This window comes from Alternaria arborescens (genome assembly GCF_004154835.1).
Source record: "Alternaria arborescens strain FERA 675 chromosome Unknown contig_29, whole genome shotgun sequence".
In the NCBI taxonomy this organism is placed as follows: domain Eukaryota; kingdom Fungi; phylum Ascomycota; class Dothideomycetes; order Pleosporales; family Pleosporaceae; genus Alternaria; species Alternaria arborescens.
The window spans coordinates 19,459-43,814 of record NW_021167884.1 but is presented as its reverse complement, the minus strand read 5'-3'; the positions used below and the strand labels follow the sequence as shown (position 1 = coordinate 43,814).

At 50.3% G+C, this 24,356-nt stretch overlaps 10 protein-coding genes across 10 annotated transcripts; 7 read left to right on the top strand and 3 right to left on the bottom strand.

The window, feature by feature from the left end:
• Positions 1 to 821: 821 nt before the first annotated feature.
• On the bottom strand, positions 822 to 1,972 carry AA0111_g9687 (Eukaryotic translation initiation factor 3 subunit F; the record flags this gene model as incomplete). The annotated part of the gene is made up of 3 exons (XM_028656272.1): positions 822 to 1,038; positions 1,097 to 1,809; positions 1,868 to 1,972. 3 exons carry the CDS (start codon positions 1,970 to 1,972, stop codon positions 822 to 824), a joined length of 1,035 nt encoding a protein of 344 aa, XP_028502701.1.
• Positions 1,973 to 2,320: 348 nt separating this feature from the next.
• Positions 2,321 to 4,539, top strand: AA0111_g9686 (U3 small nucleolar RNA-associated protein 25; the record flags this gene model as incomplete). Its single annotated transcript, XM_028656271.1, has 2 exons — positions 2,321 to 2,481; positions 2,538 to 4,539. The coding sequence occupies 2 exons, from the start codon at positions 2,321 to 2,323 to the stop codon at positions 4,537 to 4,539; spliced, it is 2,163 nt and encodes a 720-aa protein (XP_028502702.1).
• Positions 4,540 to 5,593: 1,054 nt separating this feature from the next.
• On the bottom strand, positions 5,594 to 5,971 carry AA0111_g9685 (hypothetical protein; the record flags this gene model as incomplete). Its single annotated transcript, XM_028656270.1, has 2 exons — positions 5,594 to 5,746; positions 5,822 to 5,971. 2 exons carry the CDS (start codon positions 5,969 to 5,971, stop codon positions 5,594 to 5,596), a joined length of 303 nt encoding a protein of 100 aa, XP_028502678.1.
• A 500-nt stretch (positions 5,972 to 6,471) lies between these two features.
• Positions 6,472 to 7,473, bottom strand: AA0111_g9684 (hypothetical protein; the record flags this gene model as incomplete). Its single annotated transcript, XM_028656269.1, has 2 exons — positions 6,472 to 7,061; positions 7,116 to 7,473. 2 exons carry the CDS (start codon positions 7,471 to 7,473, stop codon positions 6,472 to 6,474), a joined length of 948 nt encoding a protein of 315 aa, XP_028502679.1.
• A 5,126-nt stretch (positions 7,474 to 12,599) lies between these two features.
• Positions 12,600 to 13,874, top strand: AA0111_g9683 (Endopolygalacturonase; the record flags this gene model as incomplete). Its single annotated transcript, XM_028656268.1, has 3 exons — positions 12,600 to 13,292; positions 13,344 to 13,567; positions 13,616 to 13,874. 3 exons carry the CDS (start codon positions 12,600 to 12,602, stop codon positions 13,872 to 13,874), a joined length of 1,176 nt encoding a protein of 391 aa, XP_028502680.1.
• Positions 13,875 to 15,104: 1,230 nt separating this feature from the next.
• On the top strand, positions 15,105 to 15,968 carry AA0111_g9682 (hypothetical protein; the record flags this gene model as incomplete). The annotated part of the gene is made up of 1 exon (XM_028656267.1): positions 15,105 to 15,968. The coding sequence occupies one exon, from the start codon at positions 15,105 to 15,107 to the stop codon at positions 15,966 to 15,968; it is 864 nt and encodes a 287-aa protein (XP_028502681.1).
• A 272-nt stretch (positions 15,969 to 16,240) lies between these two features.
• Positions 16,241 to 17,389, top strand: AA0111_g9681 (hypothetical protein; the record flags this gene model as incomplete). Its single annotated transcript, XM_028656266.1, has 1 exon — positions 16,241 to 17,389. The coding sequence occupies one exon, from the start codon at positions 16,241 to 16,243 to the stop codon at positions 17,387 to 17,389; it is 1,149 nt and encodes a 382-aa protein (XP_028502704.1).
• Positions 17,390 to 18,905: 1,516 nt separating this feature from the next.
• On the top strand, positions 18,906 to 19,100 carry AA0111_g9680 (hypothetical protein; the record flags this gene model as incomplete). Its single annotated transcript, XM_028656265.1, has 1 exon — positions 18,906 to 19,100. The coding sequence occupies one exon, from the start codon at positions 18,906 to 18,908 to the stop codon at positions 19,098 to 19,100; it is 195 nt and encodes a 64-aa protein (XP_028502682.1).
• A 21-nt stretch (positions 19,101 to 19,121) lies between these two features.
• AA0111_g9679 (hypothetical protein) lies at positions 19,122 to 20,321 on the top strand (the record flags this gene model as incomplete). The annotated part of the gene is made up of 1 exon (XM_028656263.1): positions 19,122 to 20,321. The coding sequence occupies one exon, from the start codon at positions 19,122 to 19,124 to the stop codon at positions 20,319 to 20,321; it is 1,200 nt and encodes a 399-aa protein (XP_028502728.1).
• A 2,481-nt stretch (positions 20,322 to 22,802) lies between these two features.
• Positions 22,803 to 24,190, top strand: AA0111_g9678 (hypothetical protein; the record flags this gene model as incomplete). The annotated part of the gene is made up of 4 exons (XM_028656262.1): positions 22,803 to 22,994; positions 23,050 to 23,154; positions 23,206 to 23,447; positions 23,707 to 24,190. The coding sequence occupies 4 exons, from the start codon at positions 22,803 to 22,805 to the stop codon at positions 24,188 to 24,190; spliced, it is 1,023 nt and encodes a 340-aa protein (XP_028502668.1).
• Positions 24,191 to 24,356: the final 166 nt, after the last annotated feature.

Here is a 24,356-nt window from a genome sequence, read left to right as displayed (position 1 = left end):
CACCTAGCCAATCCAATCCAGAGCTGAGAAGCCAGTCCAAGCCATGAATAGGTGCTATACTTTGGCATACCTGAAGACTAACGGGTGGTCAGAACGTCTAGAAAGTGCAATACGGTTGGAGTGGAAATGGATGTACGAAAGGACTCAATCGACAGGTACATATGCTACACCGGATCCGGCTTAGAAGCCAACCATCATCAACCACCACCCGGGGTCACTTGATCCAGACAGCACCAAGAATCGAATACCAATAGCGACTAATTCCACTGGACCCAACTGACAGAACACACGATACAGTAGACCCCAATGTACCCGCTTGCGCAAGGATTGAAAGTCGTCCTAGATATCAACATCTCAAAAAGAACAAACAGTCATGCGTCAGGTCACCATCTAAAAGCCTGCGGCCATCTTCCTTCCTATACGTTCCTTTCCGCCCCACAATTCTTTGAATGAGCACCTCTGCATGGAATCACAAAACATCACCACCACACCCTGAACTGTTATTTGTGATTCTAAACCGTCTTCATTCCATGACTTTTCTTGGCATCTGGACATAAATGTCGACCATGCTACCGTGGGGATAAATGTAGTACTTATACAGCGCCCCGGTTAATGTGGAGAGCAGCGAGTTGGGGGCCATTCGACATCTTCGCTTGTCTCTCTACCCCATTGTCCCTTCGTAAAAGAGCTAGACTTGTAGCTTTTTCCTGGCACAGCTCTTGCTGGCCCCGAAAGCGTGGTGTCGCGCTTTGAAACTGCCTTCGCCAGTGGCATATCACTTGAGAAACGCCAAACTCCATGCAGTGTGCCTACCCGTCAATTCAAGCCTCCTGTTCCCTCTGCTGCCTTCCCTTGCCGCCACCTCGCCTGTCACCACCCTTGCCCCTGTTGTCACCATCCTTCTTGCCATCGCCAGCGAGCGGGTCGCCGCCGCCCATGGTAAGTGCCGCAGTTGCGAGACGATTCGAGAGGTCAATCTGTGTGCGGATGGTGTTTGCGAGGTATGATACGACGAGAACGTCTTGGATGTGCGCATTGCTGTGGCAAGTCACGTTAGCAGAGGGCAAAGGGTACAAGTGTGGGGATGGAAACGTACAAATCACGCTCAATGTCGGCGGGCTCGACCTTTGGCGCCAGGCTGAGGGCGTTCATGAGGAACTGTCCCAGCGCAGACGACGGCTCGGCCTCCTCGTCCAGGACGTTGTTAACGTAGTTGGAAACGCGCTCGAGCATGTCCAGGACGTGTGTGATGGCGCGCTCCAGGGAATCGAGATCGGTCATGACGTCCTGTGACCGGTCCTCCTTGTCCTTTGCCGACGAAATGAGCTCCAGGCCCGACCTCTCCGCCTCGCCGTACTTGATCTCGTGGGGCACGGGAATGAAGAGGCACGAGTCTGCGGCGCGCTCAGCCGTCACGCCAATGGGCGCGGAGATGTACGTCTTGGACTCGATGTCCTTTCCAGGGACGGTGGAGACGGTGAGATGGACGGCCGGGTGTGGCCATGTGCCGTCGCCTTGCTGGCTGTAGAAGTTCTGGATAAGGGCGGAGAAGGTGTTGAGGTCGCTGCTGGTGGCGTACCAGCCGACGAGAACCTCGCGGGGGTTTGCGCGGAGGTGCAGGGCGAGCATCTGCTTCTGGTAGTCCATGTCGACCTCGACCTGCTCGGCCGTCTCGGTGTGGGGGACGGCATAGCAGTTGCGGATCTCGATTTCGGTGCCGTCTTCGCTGCGGGTGCCGAGGAGGGTGCCGATGACGCGTTCTTGCTCGGCGGGGCGGCGGAGGGAGTGGTCGAGGATGGAGAAGACGGCCTAGTTTTGGGTGTCAGAGAGCAGAGCAGGCAAGCCTCTCACTGCGGTTGTCGCATACCTGGGGCTGGATGGCGACGTTCAGCGGGGCAGTCGACGGCTGGGCGCCCATGGGGGCAGGGCCGAGCGGGCGCGCGAGATGGAGGAAGGAGTCGTTCTCGGCCATGGTGACGGTGATGGCGGTGCTTGGGCGTGGGCGTGGGTGGTGGTGGTGAGGCGCTCGGAGGACGTCAAATGTGCTTGGTGGGGCACACGGTCGATATTGTGAAAGAAACCTGGGCAGGTGCGTTCGCTTGCACGGACCATCTGAACTTTTTTTGGTGGACGCCGCGGCCTAGCATGGCTTTCGAATATTGTTCAGATTGAAGCAACACCACTTGGAATATACGATAAAACTCTCGAATCTCGCGCATCCAAGTACCGCGACTCTATTCCTTGTGCAATCAGCACTGCGCACACACACACCGAGGCCTTCACCCAACTGACATCGCTCGGCGCGTCCCGAATGGCGCCAATGAGAGGTCGAGGCGGAGGCAGCTCCCGTGGACGGGGAGGGGGTGGCGGGGGAATGGCAAGAGGCAGAGGTGGCATGAGAGGCCGTGGAAGAGGCGGAGGCAGAGGCGGAAGCAGAGGCGGGTTTGCAGCAGCGAGAACACGAGACGAGGTCGAAGATTCGTGAGTACGGATATTGGTCGCAGGCGCATTAGCCCAGTACTGACAACAGGCTCCAGAAACGTCCACATGCGCGAACCATCCGTGTCCGACGACAGCGAATCCGACGCCTCAGACGACGCTGCCTCAGACGAAGAGGAAGAAGAAGCACAGCCAATCTCGAATGCGTATGCCTCTCTCCTGCAGTCCTTCTCGTCGCGCAATACTGGCTCCGACGAACACCGGAAGAAGAGACGGAAGTTGGGACACGACGAACCCGAACCCGACGTCGAAGTGGATGACGAATCTTCCACGCTAGAAGCCGAAGACGCTGTGGCCGAGGAAGAGGAAGAAGAGATGGATAACGACGAGGTCTCGGACGAAGACGACCAAGAAGAGCAGAAGCTCGAGCAAGCCTACGAAAAACACTTTGCGAACCCAGACGAGAACGAACTAGCGATGCGCCTAAAGCGGATAGCAGCCAACCAATGGACGTCACAAAAGCTCGATCGGAAACCTGGGCTGGGGGCTGGAGTACTTCAAGTTCCTAGCGACGAAGTCAAGACGCCGGTTAGGAAGCTTCGAAGCGTCCGCGATATTGAGTTAAAAGCGCGGCTTGTCGAAAATGCACAAAAGAGAATCGGCAACTTTGATGAACTGGAACAAGCCATCACACCCTCGATATTCGGCTATCAAGATCTGTTGTTCGGCGCGAGGACAGTTCAAAATGCAAGCCGTCTTCGCGACATCACCTGTCTACACGCGTTGAACCACATCCTCATGACACGCGATCGCGTTCTGAAAAACAACGCCAAACTCGCCCAGGCAAAAGACGACGATACCGACACAGAATACCGCGATCAAGGCTTCACCCGTCCCAAGATCCTCTTCTTGCTAGAAACAAAACAAGCCTGCGTTCGTGCCCTAGACAGCATAACCGCTCTCCACGATTTTGAACAGCAGGAGAACAAGAAGAGATTCCTCGACAGCTTCTCCCTCCCAGAAGACAAGTTCTCCGAAGACCGACCAGCAGACTTCCGAGACTTGTTTGAAGGAAACGACGAGAACGAATTTCGCATCGGCGTAAAACTCACTCGAAAGACGTTGAAATACTACTCGACGTTTTACAACTCTGACATCATCTTTGCCTCGACACTAGGCCTGCGTCGCGCCATCGAATCTGGAGATCCCAAGAAACGCGATTCGGATTTCCTGTCGTCGATTGAAATGGTGATTATGGAGCAAGCAGACGCCGCTCTGATGCAGAACTGGGAACACGCCGAGTTTGTCTTTGAGCATCTGAATCTCCAGCCCAAGGACCCCCACGGCTGTGACTTTAGCCGTGTGAGGAACTGGTATCTAGATGGCCATGCGGGCTTCGTCCGCCAGACCATTGTCCTCAGTGCTTTCCTGACGCCCAAGATCAACACCCTGTACAACAGACACATGCGGAACTTTGCAGGCAGGCTCAAGTACACGGCAGACCACACCGCGGGGCTCATCGAAACCCTGTCTTATGGCATCAAGCAGACTTTTCTCCGCTTCGACTCGCCATCCCATCTTACGGACCCGGACGCTAGGTTCAAGTACTTTTCCACGACCATCCTGCCGTCCATCACACGGCTGCCTAAACCGGTAGAAGGTGGCCTTGGCGTCCTTGTCTTCATACCGAGTTACCTCGACTTTGTCCGCATCCGCAATTCCCTCGTCGATACGGATATCGCGTATGCGTCCATCTCAGAGTACACGGATGCAACTGACGTGCGTAAAGCACGTAGCCACTTTATGAATGGGAAACACTCGGTGTTGCTGTATACGGGTCGTGCGCACCATTTCCACCGCTATAATCTCCGCGGCGTGAAGAGGGTCGTGTTTTATGGTGTACCGGAAAATCACATCTTTTACGATGAGGTTGTGGGATTCGTGGGGAAGAGTGTAGAGAGGGCGGAGGTTAGTCGTGCGGAGGCGAGTGTCAAGGTGTGCTTTTCGAGGTGGGAGAGGTTGGAGTTGGAGAGGATTGTGGGGTCAAAGAGGGTGGGGAAGATGGTGGGAGATAGGGGGGATGTTTTTGACTTTGTCTAAGGCGGAGGCGTGCTGTACACTAAAAAGCGTTGCTCGCTTCATCATGAGACGGTGGATAATCTTCTATGCCAATGACCTTTAGGCCTTTTGGCGGGTAAAATTCCAGGGGCATAGTGTGAGATACGTAATGCAACCTGCGCAAAGCAGTTGGTCTGCTCAAGAGCGATCTCCACGTCGTTTTGTAACTGCGTAGAGATGAGAGAAGCTAGGTATTGCTATTCCAAGGTTGCAAATGCTCATTGTCCTTCGTTACCATATTCTCGCTAGTGTCAGTAGAGGAGCCTCTCTACAGCTGGGTGAGTTGGAACTCTCCGCGTGGCAATTTATTCTCTCTGCGGATAGACAAGTTTGTGGTGATAGTCGTGCGGTGTAACAATTTGGTCAGACGCAACCATCGCCGGAGATTCGAACCGGTGGATAGTTTATCTATTAGTCGCGTAAGGCGGAAAGCGAAGGAGCTGCATGGACGCATCCTATCTTGTATCACAAAAAAATTGTTTGGCTACCGTGTTTGAATATTTCGATGGAGATCTATTGGAACTGAGTCACGCTGTGATACCATACACAGTGTTAATACCAGTCGTACACATCAGTAGAGACGATCTTTGATCCACATAACGTCGGCATGCCATTATGTGGTTAGAAGCGTATTACCTAGACCGTCACTGAGCAAGATAACCCTGTTCCTCGCCGCAAAAAAACAAAAAAAAACATAGCATAAGAATCGCTTTCCATTGTGACTTCTCCAGAAAGGCATATATCGTATCTCATCCAAAGTCCAATACCGCCTCATATTCTCCGCCCCCAGCATCTCCACCTCCTCATCCAAATGCCGCCAAAGCGCATGCCCAAACATATCCATAATCTCCTTCATCCTCTCCCACTCGAATCCCTGACCGTTACTCTCGTCCATCTGACCTTTCTCTAAATTTCGCTGCTTGCCCTCCAGGAACCGCTTCAGCTCCAGCAAGCCGCCGTGGATCTGCTTGTGCTGGCTCGGCATCTCCATTTCCTTTGCGAAGCACGGCATTTTGCGCGCTAAGAGGGGGAAATACTAGGTTTCTTCGAGGACGTGGTGGCCTTTGAGGTGAGTGCAGAAGTGCAGTGCTACGTCGAGGAAGGAGGATAGCGAGGTTTGTGGTGGGAAGGGGGCGCGGTTCTGGCACGCCGTCTGCATTGTGCGCCACGAGTCGCAGAATATGTTGTGCTATGTATGGGGAATGTTGTGAGTAAACGGAAAATTTCAACGAGGTTGGCTTGATTAGAAGGCAAGAGAACGCACAAAGTAGTCCATCTTGATGGCGAGTTGGTTGTATTGCTTGTACTCCCATGATGTTAGGGGTAACAATTTCCCTTCTAGCTGTGCTTCTACGAGGGGAGCTGGAGGAATGGCGATAGATGGTACAGTAGTTTCAGAGGTTGCGTTGCCCATTATGCGTAGTGTGAGGAAGGGGTGGAGGGCTGAGTTTCTGCAAACAAGCGCAGACTTTGCTACCACACCGGCAATCAACAGTACAGATGGGGATAGATACTTATGCATCGACGATACGATTCAAGCATCTCGATTGATGCTCGGAAAATATAGTTTCCCAACCACTTGAAAGTTTCCAGTGTGGTTCTTTCTTTACCAAGCTGATTGGGTGAATTACAAAGCCCCATCTGGTCCCCGAATCGATCGCCCATCCGGTCCGTACCGTGTTCTAGGATGTCTCAACGTGTATTACTCAACTCTTGTCTTCTTTGACGTCTTTTGAGCTTTGTTTATGCGGAAACACTGTGGGTAGTTCTTGATACAAATCATTTGACAGAAGGTATCATCAGTGCGTGACATTTCGACAAAGTAAGCGGACAATGTAGATAGTAATTATATGGCAGTGAGTGAAATGTTAGGCATTTTTTGTCGCGAGTAGTTTCTCAAAATTACTGCGTCTTCTACGCTACGCTTTCCAATGGCAAAATATCTATATCCGGCAGCTCAAAGTCCTTATCAATACCTTCAACCTTCGCAACACCCTCTCTCATCTTCGAAAAATCAACACTCTTCTTGAAAGCACCGCTGATCTCTGCGCTCTCGTCCCAATACAGCGTCCTCAACCACTTGTCCACGTTTGGATACCAGTCCCTAATAAATTTTGCATCGCCCGGACTGCGATTGAAAAACCCAACGTAGCCAATGTCGAATCGTACAATCGTCGGAAACAAGCGCACATCAGCCTTAGTAAGCCGTGTACCGAAGAGATAAGGCCGGTGCGCTGGATCGGAGAGATGCGTCTCGAGGCGGCCGAGGCCGTCGTAGAAGCGCTCGACGCCAGCACTGTAAGCCTGGGGACTCGTTGCGAAGCCGACACGATAGGTGCCGTTGTTGACTTGTTCGTAGACCCAGGTGTTCATAGCTTCGATTTCGTCCTTGAGGTCGGCAGGAAGCAAGTCTACTGTTGGCGTCGCGTCGAGTGGTACGATGGACTCGAAAGCTGTATAGAACATGCGAATAATCTCGCTGCTCTCGTTGTTAACAATGGTATCTATCACGCGTGTTAACTTTTGTAGTATTAACAAACGAGCAGGATGCATCTTACTAGTGTTTTTGTCAAATAATACAGGTACAGAAGCAATGCCATTCGCCAAACAGCCAGGGTGGTGCTTCTCGTAGACCTCCGGCATGGTCTTGAGGCCTGTGATGGGATCCTTATCCGGGCCGTATTTGCCAGAGAAAGTCCAACCTCGACCAGGAGCGTATGAATCGACCTCGACAGTCTCGATAATATCTTCGAGGTGCTTGAGAGATCGCACGATGAGGGTTCGGTGGACCCATGGACAAAGGTTGTTCATGTACAGGACATATCGACCGGCCTCAGCTGGGTACTGCGCAGAGGGTATGACGGATCTAAACTGCGAGGTCTTGCGCCTGAACTCTCCAGTATCATTGTGAGCCATGGCTAAATCTTGAATGTAATGGTTGGGGCGAAAAGTCTCGGAATTCAAGAAGTAGATCGCGTAGTAGGTCGCGTGGTATAATACGCCGTTCCGAGACGGATTCGGACTTTAAGGCTGTTGACAAAAGTACTGGGAGAGTGGCGCACAAGGCGACGACAAGGGGTCGATTGTCAGTCCAGACTCTACTTTCCATCTCTGCAACTGGCCTGTCTTAGTTCCCAGAACTTCCGCATTTCTCAGAAGAGCTCGGGTTCTCGTCCAACGTAGTGAGTTATTGCTGCAGCCGGATGCGGCAAGGGCCGAGCTTATGAATACAGGAAGAGCAGAACGGAAGACGTCCGCGAATGAGCGTCGACCGCGCACGGATTCCTTGTGCCCCGGAACGCGTTTTGCCGCTCTACGGGGCTGCGCTCGACGAACTATCGTTCGGTGTACAAATCATCAAGAACTTGCCAGTTAGACTTTGGCCTATCGTAACATGTAGTACTGTGCGTTCATACCTGCCGACGCGTGCAGATAGCAGCTAACTCACTGTCGCAGCATCAAGTCGAATAATGACAGGAAAGTCATCGAAGACCTCCAAAACGACATTTCCACCGCTCTAGGCAAGATCACAGGGTGCGCGCTGAGGATGAAGTTCGTTTCCGGGCTCTTGCCGTGTCGACCAGGACAGGACTAACGCGGTGGAGGGTACGACACTCAAACTTGTATTTCAATCCGGTCTAATCGTATCATTACACGTGCGACTGACCAAGTGGAGCAAGTTTATGCTCTGCCGAGAACACATATATTCATTATTTCTTTCGCCGTTTGCAGTCAAGAATAGACTTGAGTGCACTGCTCTTCGACAGCCATTGGTGGCGGTTTCAGCTGACTTGTCAGACATGGGTTCGACATCGCGTAAAGGCCAATCGTGCTTGAAGTTCTATGCTATTGGTGCCTTTGAAATGCTAGCCCGGTTGACTGTTCACCGACATTGCGCTTATGTTGCATTTTTCTTTTCGCTCTTTGGCCTTCCTGCATTTTGCCATTACTTGTAGAACGTCGGTCTTCCTTCATCAATCATTCGTGACAATTCAATACATCGACTGAACGGCGGAGTTCCCAATGCAAGATGTCTTGATACACTCTCAGCGATCTAGAATTGTGCTCCTTTGTAATGACGCAGCCATGGCTGCTACCATCTCAGAGGGCAGAGCCCTGCTATCTATCAATAATGCCAGTTCCTATGGAAATAGCACACAAAACATTATTGGTTTACCAACCATTACACCAGGATACCTAACGACATACCACTTCCAGCGCATATCGTGAGTGCCGGAAAGTATATCATCCTAGCCACAACTGCTAACAGCTGCTAGACTACGGAAGTCCTTCAGAATTGTCGACGGCTCGACCTCTTAACCTGTGAAGCGTTCCTAGTTTACCCATCACCAACGGCTGTAAGTTGTCGCTTTACACGATTGGTAAAAAACTAATCCTGCCAGACAAAATCATATTGCTATCGAACTCGAAACCTTCTATCATCTATACATGAAGCTATCCCGAAGCCTCCAGTGTCTGGGTCGAGGCCTCAAACGCACGAAATGTCCCTAGACACTCCAGCTAATATTATCACAAAGGTTTTGCTTGTCTGTGGTAAAGCCATTCACGATTTCGAACTGAATGCCAAACAAGAGACCAGTTTCTGTGGGACGACCGACCTAGAACAGCTCCGGAGAAGCTTGCACAGTTGCTTGTACTATCTTTTCACATCGCTTTGGTCAGTAGATATAGATCTGTCGAACGGCCCTTGCTTTTGCTAGCTAAAACAATGTTTACAGGCACATCCATCAGACTGACCCACTGTCTCGACAATCAATCGCCGGTATTGATGAAGTTATTGGCGACATGCTTAGGTGTCACTGGCGATATCATGATGTCATTACCAAGGTCAGTGGAAGCAGCTATGTCGAACTTGCGGATCCTATCATTTTCTACGATGCTTCCAGGACAAATACCTTGCTTCCTATCCCTATGATATGCTGTGAATCTCCACCTGTCAGTCCTCAAAGAAACTGAATCTCTGTCTATGACTGAATTACGCTGATATAGATTAGCAAATGCATCTCTTCCTGCTTACCGTCTACGGTGATCGGCCATGGCACAAGAAGATTGAACACAATGAATATATATTAGAGAATGGTGACTTGACTAGAGAGATCCAATCGCGGAACTGGAATGAGTTGATAAAACCAGGAGAGACAGTGTACATGACCATGTTAGTCAAGCGCAAGGGCATTATGAGTGACATCCGCTGTCGACAATGCCGCGCGATAAACATTCAGAAGATATGTGGAGACACGAAGATGGAATGGTGCGCTTTCCAAGCTTCACACCTTTTGAAGAGATTCAAGCTAACAGATGCTAAAGTCTCAGCTGCGGACTGGTACCAAGTGTGACTGAGAGCATTCTCGAGACGGAAGGTGATAATCCCGGAAGCGCGAAAGACGTGTCCAGCGTGAAAGAAACTACTACACGAGCAATGCCATTAGAGGAACCTCAGCAAGCGGCTGAGGAACTGTTCGTGCGGATACGTTACGATTGTCACTTGCTTCCTAGAAGCAATATCCCACCTCAGCAGCACATGTTCTCTCAACAGCAGCAAAATCAGATGAGTCAGTATTACCGCTTCGTGCAATTGTAGGGTAATGACTGACAGAAGTAATAGTAAACCGTGCAATGATTCAACGGCGATCCAAACTCCAGCAGGCATTTTGGCAAAAGCGGCATCAGCAGACCAGGCTAGCTCACCAAAAAGGCGGTATGGGAATGGGTTTGCAGGATCCCGTAAACCCTGCACTACTTCAACCGCAACGGATAGTCCACCAAACCTTACTTACTTACCACCAAACCTTGACGTTAGAGGACTACCAGATGCAACTCATGTTGCTTGAGCAGCGGCTTGAGCAGCAGAATAAAAACAACTTGTTGTCGGCCCGGGCCTGGCTAGAACAACCTGTACAAGACAATCGACCTGAACATCCTCAAGATACCATACGGCCCGAGGATGGTCCCGCAAAACGCTCTCGCCAGCGTTACAGCATAGGATCAAGCGATGATATCCATCCAAAAAGGAGAAAGAGATGGGGAAGCTGATATCCAACCATCACTGTGACCGGCATAAGACAGATCAAGTATGAAAGTCGAGAATGGTGCCGAAGCTCGAGGAAATCGCAGGGCAAACATGTTTGAAAACCCTAGAATTATGATGCCGTCGGCCCAAGCCGCCTTCAAGCCGACTCTATGGTCATTTTTCACTCCTACACAGGTAATTGAGCCGGTCATTGAGTCGACGCCTGTCACTAATACCACAGTGTCGAGTATATGTTCTGTCCTGTCGGACATGGGCGGATTTTGATCTTGTTCAGAGCTCAGTGATAGTTCTACTCATGGAGCATTCGTTTCGTGTAAAAGTACTACGGCTGTGCGCCGGTGCCATAATCTTGAACTCCGCGGGACCAGTCAGACGTGCCGCGACATTGGTGTTCTAATATTGGCAGGTAATTTTGATTACTTCATCACTGCGGAACAAGCTTTTGTGAGAAATAACTCTGCAAGAGTCTCCTCCCTGATCCATGTATAGAATAGTGTCATTACCTTTTCTCTAGAGACACGTCATTAGGGACTCTTCATTACCCACGACTGGGATGATGACATGCAAACCTCGGGCGGCTTTCAACATGAATATATAGAAGCGTTTCATCACGTATTGTTTATGTGCTGTCAACGAGCGTCTTTCCAAGACGTAGCAGTGACTTAGACGGCGCACGAAGAGGACGAATTCATCAGCCATCTTGCCAAGCGATTCTGCCACTTTTACTCCGGTTGACCCTGCGCCAATGATTACAATCTTCTTAAGCTTGGCGTCGGAATATTCACATCATGCGGCTGAATGAAAGATCTATCCCTTGGTACGTATGCTATGGACATATTCTAGAACAGCTTACGCTGCTTGGCACGTAGTCGACCACTTTCTAGACCGTCCTCCAGTGCTGACGGCAATTTTCGGAAAGTGGTGAAACCGCATCTTCGGTCCTTATGCTGCTATGTTAGCTGGGATGGTTAGCGTTATTAGCGGCTCTGTGTCTGCCCTGCATTAGTTCAATCTGTCAGTGCGCTCAACGCGGCCTCGCCCCGAACGTGCCAAGCTGACCAGGATCTGCGCTTGCCGACCATCATAACGAGAGACGAACTTGAGCTGTGCACACTAATACAACAGCTGTTGTCGCCAGACTGTTTCATAGTACGACCCATACACCCACGCAACAACTCCCCTTCTCTTAAAGGTATTGCAGAGCACCTTCGACGTCGAACACTACTCTCTCCGCCACTCGGCCTCGAATTATAGTCCAAAGAAGAGGGAATCCACCAATCCCTTTCAGATATCACGAACGTAAACCTTACGACGCGCTGCCGCTGTCTACAACGTGCCGGAACGACCTTCCTCAGCCGACACACTAGAAAGCACTCACGGCACTCGAATCGGCGCATTAGATGCACGGACCCAGAATTTGCGCCACTGCGACACCATGGTCGCTGCGCGTGCACAGATACTGCCTAGCTTAGCTAGACGGAACGACATGTTTGTAGACCCCTCATTTCCACCAACTATTCTACTACAACACGTTCAGTCGGGCCTATTATGGTTACGAACACCTACTATGTCCCAAAGTTGCAATTGGTGGAGAATACCTTGGCAATTTAGCAACCGGCAGGACTATCGTATCGTTAAAGCCGGACTTAACGGCAACCAAGTCGATCATACCAGTCTAACCTAAATTCGTAATATACCAGCTCGCATGGGTTAACGTTCTACTGGATTTAGTTAAACGACATGAACTGATTCGAATGGTCATCAGTCTAGTTGAAGCTGGAAGAGGTAGGGCACTTCGGCAGTGAAGGGTACGAGAAGGCTATACTACTGCCGGAGCAATCGAAAAGCGACATGGACTTCTATAAAGAGCTACTACAGAGGACCTGTAGAGGATCATCCCCACACAGCTCTCTAGATCCCGCTCATCCTCTCTTCAAATATCGACTTTCGTTTCCCGATACTTATAACAATATTCTCTTGCACGTCCAAGATGCCTGCCTTTCACACTGGATTAATGTTCGCCGCTGTGGCTGCTGTCGCCTCAGCGGCTCCTACCACCGACAACATGTCTGCCGCCTCTTCAAATATACTGGCTAAGCGTGCCGTCTGTTCATATACGGGTACCATCAACCCCACTACTGTTGCCTCTGATGCGCCTGGCTGCTCCTCCATTACTTTCAATGGAATCACCGTCCCTAAGGGTCAGTCGCTCGATCTCTCTAAGCTCACTAAGGGCACAACGGTCACTTTCCAGGGTCACAACACTTGGCTCGCCCAGATTGGCTTCGATGACTCCCTCCTCAAGATCGGTGGTACCGACATCATCGTTACTGGCGCGGCCGGCGCTCGCCTCGACGGTCAAGGTGCTCAATACTGGGACGGCCTAGGCAGCAACGGTCCTACACCCAAGCCTAAGTTCCTAGCTGCTCACAACTTGCTGGGCACTTCAGCCATCAACAACCTCTATCTGTTGGACACACCCGTGCAGGCTGTTAGCATCAACGGCTGCAATGGCCTTAAGGTCAATAAGATGACCATTGACAACAAGAGCGGAAACAGCTTGCCTGCGAACAAGATGCCTCACAACACTGATGGCTTTGACATTGGTGCTAGCTCTAACATTGTTATCGACGGCGCTATTGTCGACAACCAGGATGACTGTGTTGCCATCAACTCTGGAACCGTAAGTTCTGGACACTAGAAGATCAGGTCTGATTGCTGACCCATTGTATAGGGCATTACTTTCCAGAACGGACAGTGCAACGGTGGTCACGGCTTGTCTGTCGGATCGGTCGGCCACGGATCTAGCACTGCCTCTAACACAGTCAGCAATGTGCAATTCCTCAACAACAAGATCAACAACTCCTCCAATGGTATTCGAGTCAAGTCGTTTGTTGATGGTAAGGGATCCATTGACAAGGTTACCTACAAGGGCATCACGCTCAGCGGTATCACCAAGTATGTGCACTACTTCCTGCTCCTCCGTCTGTCCTAATAGCTAGCTAGATATGGTATCCTTATTGAGCAGAACTACAACGGTGGTGATCTCCCCAAGGGCGTTGCCCCTGGCACCGGCGTTCCCATTACTGGTCTTACTATCGAGAACATCATTGGTGGTAACGGTGTTGTCGCTAGCGGAACTAATGTTGCTATTGAGTGCGCCAACTGCAGCGGCTGGACCTGGAATACAGTCAACGTGACCGGTGGCAAGAAGTTCTCCTGCGTTGGTACTCCCAGCGCTGTCCCTGCTGGCACTTGCGCTTGAGTGGTGAAACTCCAGTCAGTGGTGAGTCGTGCAGTGTTTGGGATATATCACGTAGAGCGACGCAGTGTAGAGCGATAGTTCGATGTTTCTTAGTTCAATGAGATGACTAGATCAACCATGGTCGATATGTGTGAGTGTTCAGAACAAAGTTCCGCCAATACCCATAACGCCTGCGACAGTACTTGATTACTGTCGTATCCAAAAGTCAGTCACCTCAAGCAAAGCACTCTAACCAAGATATATCTCTTAGGTGGTAAGCAAGAGAATAGCATCATACCAGCTGCTAGCATAACATTCATGGAAGCTGACTTCGTCACGTCTACCATCGCTAGTATGGTAGCGTAGGGAGGCCAGTTTGAGAATCCTGCCCATTTATGTATCGAAGAGCGCGTGCTCGTCACTTCGACTGATATCTGGAAGATGCTCGATCCCTAGATCGCCATGATGTATCCGTTAGTGAATGGATCTGTTTGCCTCTTGTCGGCCTTGGGTAGTGGCATGGATCTTACAACATGAACTGACGAGGAAGTAAAGCAAAGGTCGCCACAGTTAGAATCATGAGATAAGTGGATACAATTTGTCGTCCACCTGGGTTGAGTTCATTCTATAACTTAGGTACATATAGGAAGGCCTCCAGCTCGCACGTCTAGTCGGGGACTATTTAGCGACTTACGCTATGGTTGAAACCAAATCCGACTTCTACACTCCTTGGGATCCTTTCTCTCTCGCTTCAAGATGTAGTTTTGAAATGTCAGCTTACTGCAATAGAGTCGGGATAAAGTGAGCAAACTTTACCCGGACTTAAGGCAACCTTGCCTGGCCCGTGCCGCAGAGACTACCCTTGTGGCGCCGTAAGCGACGTCTGGAATGAGGGTGGGGCAACACTTGTCGGCGTGAGATCAAGCATGATGCATCAACTCCCATCGATTACAACTTTCGTCGAGCTTTTCACGTATTCAGGCCTACAGGCTCATTTTGCGTCGCTCGAAATTCAGATACCGAGGCCAACCGAAACAGCGAACACGATGCACATTTATACATCGTTGACAATATAGCGTGCAATCTAGGTACTGCCGTGACGCAGAACACACGAGCTACTTTCGAATCGCGCACCGTGCATTATACGACTTCCGCACAACTGTGAACCTTGCAAGTACGGCAACGAATGCTTGACTATCGCGTACGAGATCTTCTTGATATCTCCGGTCTACAACAAGCAACACATACATCATGATGATGGCAGAGCTCGACGATGAAACGCAGTCACTGGTGCAACGGCTCTACGATGCGTGGAGTACTAACGCGAATTCAACATTCTACCTCGGTCTTTGCGACCAACTACTCGCCCAACATGAACGGGTCAATACATGCATAGCAACCTTGAAGACTGTCATTACTGTTTCATGTCCTCAGATCAATGAGACGGAACGATATCTCGCTCCGAGATGGGAGGGGCTATTCACCCTGGCAGATTCGATTGATTCCAGTGCTCAGGAGGAAGACGGTAGTCTCGGAAAACGAAAGCGCGGGTACAATGAGGTTCATCGTCTGCGCAATCTGGCTGTAGTCTGCGCGTTGTGGTCGCCTGCCGTGGTTCATTATTATGGTTGGAATACTGCCGCTCAAGGTTGTCTGCGACTTTTGAAGACTTGCGCTCTGCAATACCCAAACTTCAGTAGGCAGTTTCGCCCGTACCTCAATCGTGTCCTACTCGACAGAAATTGCCAGGCCATCATCTCCGGTCGTCTGAAGAACCTCAATGAAGCCCCAGTGCAATACCATAGGGATTTGAATATCATGATAGCAGGCGGTGTCATCCCTGATCCAGGGATCGAGGAACTATGGGTGACTAGCTTCGATGGAACGGCACCTGTCGATCTGAATGGCCGTCTTCTCAAAGATTTGAGACCATACCACGTTCACCAATACCTCCTGCGCCGCGACCGTTATGGCATGCTGGTTACCAGAGGAGATTGCCAAGACATCCAGACAGTCGTTCACCAACAGTCCGACTTCTCAAATACACCTTCACGTCATCAGGGACGGACGAAGTTTTCGATAACTTTGCGCTCAATGACCAAAATAAACCTTTAGATCATCACCCAGATGGTGTTTCTACTATAACTTTTCTCAGCGATGATACTATTGGCCTGGCGTTGGATGTAGAAGAATGGCCGACCCCTGAGAACATCATCAGCTTAGATTTGTCTCATCGAGACCATGCAGAGAACGACAAAACGTCTGATCTGGGTCGAGGAATTTAGGGGATCAACGGGAGGCGGTCACAAGAGCAGAGTGTTACCAGTGTGACGAGAACTGCAAGAGAGACACCAACCACGGCTGGATCTACAAACCCCCCTTCCGAGATGAATATACCTCTTAGTCCACCGAAGAGGGGGATCACAATTGAAAATGGTCTGCACAACAGATACGGCCAGATGTTGTGGAATTATATCCAGCAACTGAGTGATGAAGCGGTACCAGGCTACGCAAAGCGGCGAGCGCGATCGCAATGGCTCACGCAAGATATCAGGTTAGCAAGGATATGGTCAATCTCTCAACCCAGGGGTATGCTACTTGGTAGTGCCGCTTCAAAAGTTGATTGCGATATTCTCTATTGTTCTGTATATGATATGCTTGAAGCAGCACGATCTGGAGAGGTTTTCCAGAAGCCTGTGGTCATCAAGGAATTATTCTCTGATGCTGGCATGCACAACTATGAACGCTTCTTATCATTGCTCGAAGATGCTTTCAACTCTGAGGAACAAGCAGAAGTTCGCTGTATCAACATCGAAGAGCCCATGTGCGAAGCCCTTGGACAATTTGCCGCCTATTTGCGTTCGCATCCTAAAGATACAAATGGGTTCTGGATGTCAACCTCGCGCAGTGTGGCTAGTTGCCATCGTCCTTTCTTTACGATGCTTACTCGTTTTCGACTCTTGGAGAGTGTTACCGCAGGTCTTCACGACACCCGCTTCAACTTAGCGTCACCGCCATTAGGCATGACTATGTCTGTCAACTCTAACACCATTTCTTTTCCCGGCTCATTTTCTGGTGCGTATGTCAATACTGCAGCAGGTAGCTGGCAGCGTAACTTATCCGGTATACAACTCTGGGTCTTTGTGCCAGAGGAAGCAGTGGATCCAAGCGACTTTGCGGGTTTGGCGAATAGAGAGGATGATTGGCTACCGCTAGGGAGGCAACGCTTGGTTGTTTTGAAAGAGAACGATGTCCTGTTTGTTCCCCCTGGGCTACGACTGGTACAGGTATGGCACACGCCAGTGACTTGCCTAACGGAACAAGGATTGTTATGGAACGATCTGAGTGTCCTACCGATCATAGAAAGCATACTTGTGGGTCACGAGCATCAGGCTGCGCATGAAGGCCGTAATTCACAGCAACTGTCTCGTATGATCAGGAATCTCGACTGCCTGATCAGGGAGCAACTTGATCGATTTAGGAAGCACATGGCACGGGATGAATTCTTGGCTCGAGACTACTTCAAATGGTGGTAAACCACGATAAAGTGCTCTGGAGGTGATTTGGGCATGTTCAATCCACACCGAGATGTCGACAGAAGTCTGAAAACATGTCCGCACATGAAATGGCTTTGAGTACAGCAAGTCGAAGTGAGACCCTGCTACTATGGATATCTGTCAATATATCTTGTCTTACAACAGCTCAACGACAAGCTAGTCGTGCGCCATGCGGAAGACCTGCCCATGCTTATGTAAAGGGCTGACCGGTATCTGTTAGTGTGACAGCGAGACTGACACTGCGGTTGAACTCAGACGGGAGCATACATATAGACCTCTAGTACAACGTAATATATTCTCACTCAATACTCTTCTCAAGATACAGGAACTTCCGAAAATATGGGCCCGTGTCACCGTGCGGTACTTGATTACGATATTATATTCGATGTTCGTAAACCCGGTTGTCTGGGACCGCGCTGGGATGACCATGCAGTGTGTAGAGATAAACCTACCCCGAAATCGATTCAACAAGTGCCGTAGTGCATCCTTCAGCGCGCTAAACATTAAGATGAGGAAGTGCTTTGCTTGCGGCTGAAATGAGGATAGACATCAACCTTGATGACTGTGGACTGGTGGCGCTTTTCCATCTTTGACTGGGCTTGACCACACCCTCTTTTCAGTTCGGACGACACTCTTACAAATCAAATTTCGCGATCAGATCTGTCGTTAATCAAGTGTTACTTTGCGTATCAGTCCCAAAATCTGGCAGGCTGAAGAATAGAATCAAAGATGGCACGGATGGTTAGCGGAAGTGCCCTACTGTTTCCCAATATGCCTCCACCTTTTCGTGCTATTCCCACAGTCTTGACTACGTTTTGATATATTTCTGCATAGATTCGATGTTCGTTCAAGTCCTACAGCCTCTCTGCTTTCTTTGAGACGTTATCCGTTCTGATAAAGCCGGCCTACATGTGTGCCTTCATCTTAGTCGACAGATTAGGCCTAGCCGCGCAATGCGGCGTCGACTCTGGTGCGGTGATTATGCTATCGCCACTCCAGGATCGCGCTTGGTGTTCGGCAGTAACGGAGTTTGAGGACAAAAAAAGCGACACTGAACTCAATGAAGGTTCGGCTACATCCCCTAACTTCGCTATCCTCGTTGTTTCTGGTGTATTTAACCTCTTTGCACTCCTGTCCATCCAGCTCTCAACTACATTTCCACGTGTTCACAACAATCGAATCCTACCATTATCACTGGAAGATGTCTCAATTCATTCGAGATACCAGCGTTGGTAGACTTGTCCGTCTGATGACACGCAATCGAGTACTGCAATTCGCAGAAGAGCAGGATGATTTTCAGCTGCAAGAATCCTACGTCAAGCTTCTTGAAGCAGCTGAGCTACGCTCAAAAGACGAGCCCTGATCTATCACTTCGAAAAGCGAGAGAGACAACAACACTTGTTCCAATCGCCCTTCGGATTCCACTCTGCCAGATGACGGTGGGCCTGCGGAAGTCGACGAGAAGACACAGCAAGACGACATGTTCGAGCCCAAGATGTTAGAAGATGGTTCCATAGTTGTCCACTGGTATGGTCCTGACGACTCTGCAAATCCACAGAATTGGACGACTGGTCAGAAACTGGTGCCGACGCTGATCATCGATGCTTACACCTTCGCGGTCTACCTTGGCTCCTCGATCATCACTGGGAGTTACACCGGCATAATGCGTCAGTTCGACGTTTCTCAATAAGTCGTTTCTCTCACGCTCTCCATGTATGTCCTGGCCTACGGAATCGGACCTCTGCTCTGGTCACCACTCTCCGAGATCCCATCCCTTGGTCGAAACTCGTTGTACATCTTCACTTTTGCCATATTCATTGTTCTCCTCATCCCTACGGCCCTGGTGAACAACTTCCCAGGCTTGGTCTTCCTACAATTTCTCCTAGGATTCTTTCGAAGTCCTTGCCTCGCTACTGGTCCGGGGACGTTGGGTGACATGTATGCCTTCGGCAAGCTTTCATACGCACTATCGACTTGGGCTGTCGTTGCTACAAGCGGTCCCGCAGTTGGTCCTCTGCTTTCTGGCTACAGCGTGCCGGCGACTGGTTGGCGACGGTCCACCTGGGAGTTGCTGTGGCTCAGTGGTCCGCTGTTCATAGCCTTCTTCTTCCTGGTTCTAAAGGCATCGCCTTCCAACATTCTCCTTCAACGTACTCAACGACTGCGCGAACAAACCGGCCAATCTTGTTTCAGAAGCCAGGGCGAGATTGATCAATCCAAGCGCCATACCCGGGAAGTTGTCACCGAAGCACTCTGGCGGCCAATTCAAACCATGATCCTCAATCTATCTATTGGATTCACCGCACTTTACGTTGCCCTTATATACGACATCTACTATTCTTTCTTCGAGTGCTTTCCAATGGTCTACGAAAGAATATTTGGAATGTCGCTCGGAGCGCAAGGTCTCGTCTACCTGTCCATCGCCGTCGGGATCACTGTAGGGCTGGTGATGTACCTAATCTGGATACGCATTACATGGGAGCCTGCCGTACGGACCTGGAACATTGGGCCCCCAGAACGCCGCCTCATTCCTGCTCTCTTCGCATCGTTCTTGCTTCCAATAGGACTGTTCCTCTTCGCTTGGACAGCAACTTCCGATATCCACTGGATCGTATCCATTGTTGGAATCGCTATCATGAGTGGCGGCATATTCATGATCATGCAACCCATTTTCCTCTACTTTCCCCTGAGCTATCCCAAGTACGTAGCATCTGTCTTCGCTGGTAATACCGTCGCTCGGTCAGTACTTGCTGCCGCCATCGTTCACTGTTCACAACCATTGTATGTCAATCTGGGAATCAATAGAGGCGTGAGTCTGCTGGGAGGGTTCACTGTTGGTTGCATCTTTAGCATCTGTGCCCTATACCATCTTGGTCCGTCATTGCGAGCAAGATCCGAGTTCGCGCCCTGAACACGGTAAGACTAGTCGAGGACCGGATGAAACAGTTCCACCTAATGGTTTTGACTCACTTATTAGAGAGTTGATCTTCAGTCGTCTGGTTAGTGGGCGAACAGCTCGATCCGCAAATACTTGGTTGCCGAGTTGGAAAGGGGGAGAGAGAAGGAGTCGCAGATATAACTTGTTAACTGATACTCACACAAATCATTACCTTGAATCAGCTGGTCGAGTGAGCCTACGAAAACTCGTGTCTGCATTTCCGTGTTTCCGGATGATGGGGGCAAGGATTAGCGCACAGGCCTTCGTCGACAAGCCCTTTGGTTTCCTACGATGGTGGTTCGTGCGCGAACCAAGTGTGCTGGGCGGATGTGAAGCGGACCATTCAAGCACTATTTCAGCCGCCAGCAACGCTAGTATCGTTAGATCCAATCGACGGCGCCTTGATCATGCTTGAGGCGAGAGCGACACAGCCCCCGAGCATCGAGTCGGCTTGTGCGATGAGAGCTTTCCGTTCTTTCGGTGATCTTAAAGCGCGTCGTTGGAAGAGTGGGATCCGACATTGCGTGCACTATTTACTAGGCCATGCAATCGTTAAGGTTGTGAGCAAATAGCCAGCCATCGCGTTTATGTGTCGACTGACGTTTAGGTGATTCGCGGCAGGTTTGGGTACTCCTCCTATTCAAAGTGAATGTTAGCAGGCACATAACTTTGACAGGTCTCTTGGCTCAAATATGTGCTCATTGTGCAGACTCGATGCCTCGTCCGAGATGCCAGTAAGGTTATCGCAATGGTGGTTGTGTTCTTCTCCCGGCTGCAATCTTCCTACGGGGACGTTGTGAATCAAAGACATGAATACAAAGGAGAGAATCAATTTTCGTCGATGTGCTGGCGATGAAGAGGAGCATTGAGGGGTGTGGAAGGAGCAAATGGTGGAGATGGATGGATGATGCAGTAGCTCGAGGAGGTGGCGATGCCTAAGGACAAAAACGCGCTAGGCGCATCCCCACCAACGCGACACCCACTCCGCGTCGGCTCTCTGCCAAGCCTGCCATCCGGGGTTTACGTTATGCTCAGGGAATGTCAAGTCAGGCCCTGTGCTCCATCTTCCATCTCGGCCTTGATAGCACAGTAAAGACGCTACATATGCCGATGACGTCTGCCACAAAGCTACTTTGCCTCTCTCTTAGCTAATCCGTACTCTAACACGGTTGCGTCCAATACACGAGACTGCGATAGTAGTTCACGTTTGCTTGGCACCCAGACAGGTATTAGAAACGCTGGACAGAGGCGCTACAACAGCTCAGGACTACTACAAAGAGTACTCCGTAGTGCTAACGGATTTGATAATGATAAGAGATATGCATAGAGATTGGGTGCTAAGATCTCCTCGCCCTTCCAAGATTTGCGTCCGCCTGGCTTTCTGAATGGCATCCGGTGCGACCATTGGGCCGGTACGGGAACCGGCCCCTTACATCGAAGTAGTGGCGTGCGGAAGCGGCTCATCACATGCGCATCGCTTAGGTCCCGCTTGCATCATCAAAGCTCAACCAATGGCGAGGATCACGACCTTGGTCGTGACCCAACTTCCCAATGGGCGGCCGACCCACTGGCTAATGCCTATTAAAGATATTGTAAATTGCTGCTAGAGAGTACATCTAGCAATTTGTTAAACCTTTTGTTTGTAGCTTGCTTCAACTCCTAGCTAATTATTGTCTTGAGCTATTTGTGGTGGCAGGGTAGCGAGGCCCCGCTTTTTTATCGTCTCTCATTCGTGTACGGCAGCTACGCTGCCTCGTCGTGGTCATCCTTCATGAACCAATGGCGAAACTCTGCCATGGTTGTCCGATTGCACTACACCCCACTAGCCCAGAGAACCGACCTAGTATCCTAGATGCCCACAATCCTGGCTTAGACTCGTGTATTTGGTGGTACGTTGGGCTTATGCTTTATAACATGTTTGCGCTAGGTGGCTGTGGTGAGCTCATTGATAGCCGTAGTACAAATATGCAGTATTCAGGGTTTCGCCGCATTATTGGCCTAGCTGCCTCAGGTTCGTCCAGCTGAAAGTTAGGACACCACAGACTGCCAAGCTAGACACTAATCTACGATGAGCACTTCATTGAAATCAGCAAGCGAAATCCTGTACGAAGAGAACTTCTAGTGCGAGGCATCTGAGCCTTGGGCACTATGCCATTATCAATGCGCGGACTCAGCAGGCCGCTGTCAATTGAGAAGTAGCATGTCGAGATTGGTGGGACAATGCGATCTCTGCTAATCATAGGGGTACCGCCCTGTTTGTTGTTGCACTAGTTATAATACGCCAGCGGCTTGCTGATTCTAGTCTTTGATTCATCCGAGATAAACTCTCGCTTTGATGTACGCAATTGGACCATATTTTTGCAAGATCTCTATTGGGCCTGAACTATAAGGGCTCAAGACCCACAGAATCCTAGTCACCACTACGTGCAACCTCATCTGCGCATTTATGTCAACATGGATGAAAGACCTCAGCTACCCCCGCAAGTGGTCGCCGCATTAGCACAGGATAATCTCGGACCCAAGACTCTTGCACTTGTCTATTCGTTCACCTTCCTAGCCCTCATAAGTGTGGCCCTGCGCTTCTTTACGCGGATCAAGCTCACTAAAATCGTCGGTTGGGAGGACTACTTCATTGGCATATCAATGGTAAGGCTCATCGGCGATGCGAAAACAATCCACAGGTTACTAAAGCGTGCGTCAGGTCTTTAGTATCCTCGCGGGCGTCTCTCAAATCGAGCAGGTGCAGGCAGGCGCTGGCAAGCACACAGTGCTCGTCCCTTTGCCTAAAATCATCGAAAGCTTGAAAGTAAGTCCAATACGCTGTACAATCTTCACCACAACATCCTGACCAGTGCAGTATCTCTACTTTAGCATCCTCGCCTACGCAGCAGGATCCCTCTTCACCAAAGTGTCGATCTGTCAGCAATACAAGCGTATTTTCGCCGTCGCGGACAGCAAGCTTCCCATCTACATTGTCATGGCCCTTTGCGTTGGAGCGGCTACTTCAGCATTCTTCACCTTTGCATTCTCTTGCATACCAGTTGAGGCGTTCTGGGATCTGACGCTAAAGCCGACGTCAAGATGCATCAATGATAACGCGTATGTTCTGTAACTGAGATCCTGACTCTAAACAATGAGTAACGAATCGCAGAGCTCGCTTCGCCCACAGCTTCTTGAATATGATCACCGATTTGATGGTCGCCCTGCTCCCCGTTCCGGCAATCTGGCGTCTCCAACTCGTGCGCCGCCAGAAAATCGCACTCGTATGCCTCCTTTGTGTAGGCTGGATGTACGGCTCTTATTTTCTTTACATCAATTCCAATACACAACACCTACTCTCGTACTGATACTCCGCCAGTGTGTGCATCATCTCCGCCTTGCGCATCCAATCGCTCTTCGTCTTCTTCCGCCATCCCAAAGATCCCCTCTACTACGCCGCCCCACCTATCTATTGGGCCAGCATCGAACAGAACCTCTCCATCGTCTGCGCATGCGTACCGGCTATGAAGCCGCTCGTCGTACGACTCGTGCCCGCGTTTACATCTTTTACCAAGAGCCTCACGCGCTCTGGGAATGGAAACAGTTCAGTCTTCGGGAAGTACGGGAAGAGTAGTGTCAAGAATGCGGGTGTCGAGGTGGAACTTGGCGACACGTTGAGGCTGCGGGACGATTTCATGCTGCCGCCTCCGGTGCACGGGAAGCACGATATCAGAGTCAAGCATGAGATCACGATGAAGAGCGATGCGAAGAGCGAAAATGAAAGTGCTAGGAGGTGTAGTGAGGGAAGTGGTGGAAGCGAGGAAGTCATTCTCAATGGGAGGGTTCCGAATGAATTGGCGTGAAAACAATGCATCGGGCCAGGCTCAGGTCACGTATAGTTCCGTATGTATACCTCAAGTAGAGCTTTATTCGAGTCCCTTCAAGATTCGTCTTACTTTGGCACTACTTAGTATGTGCTGGGGTGGCGGGCATTAACCGACAGCGGGCATTGAGTGCACGGATACTGTA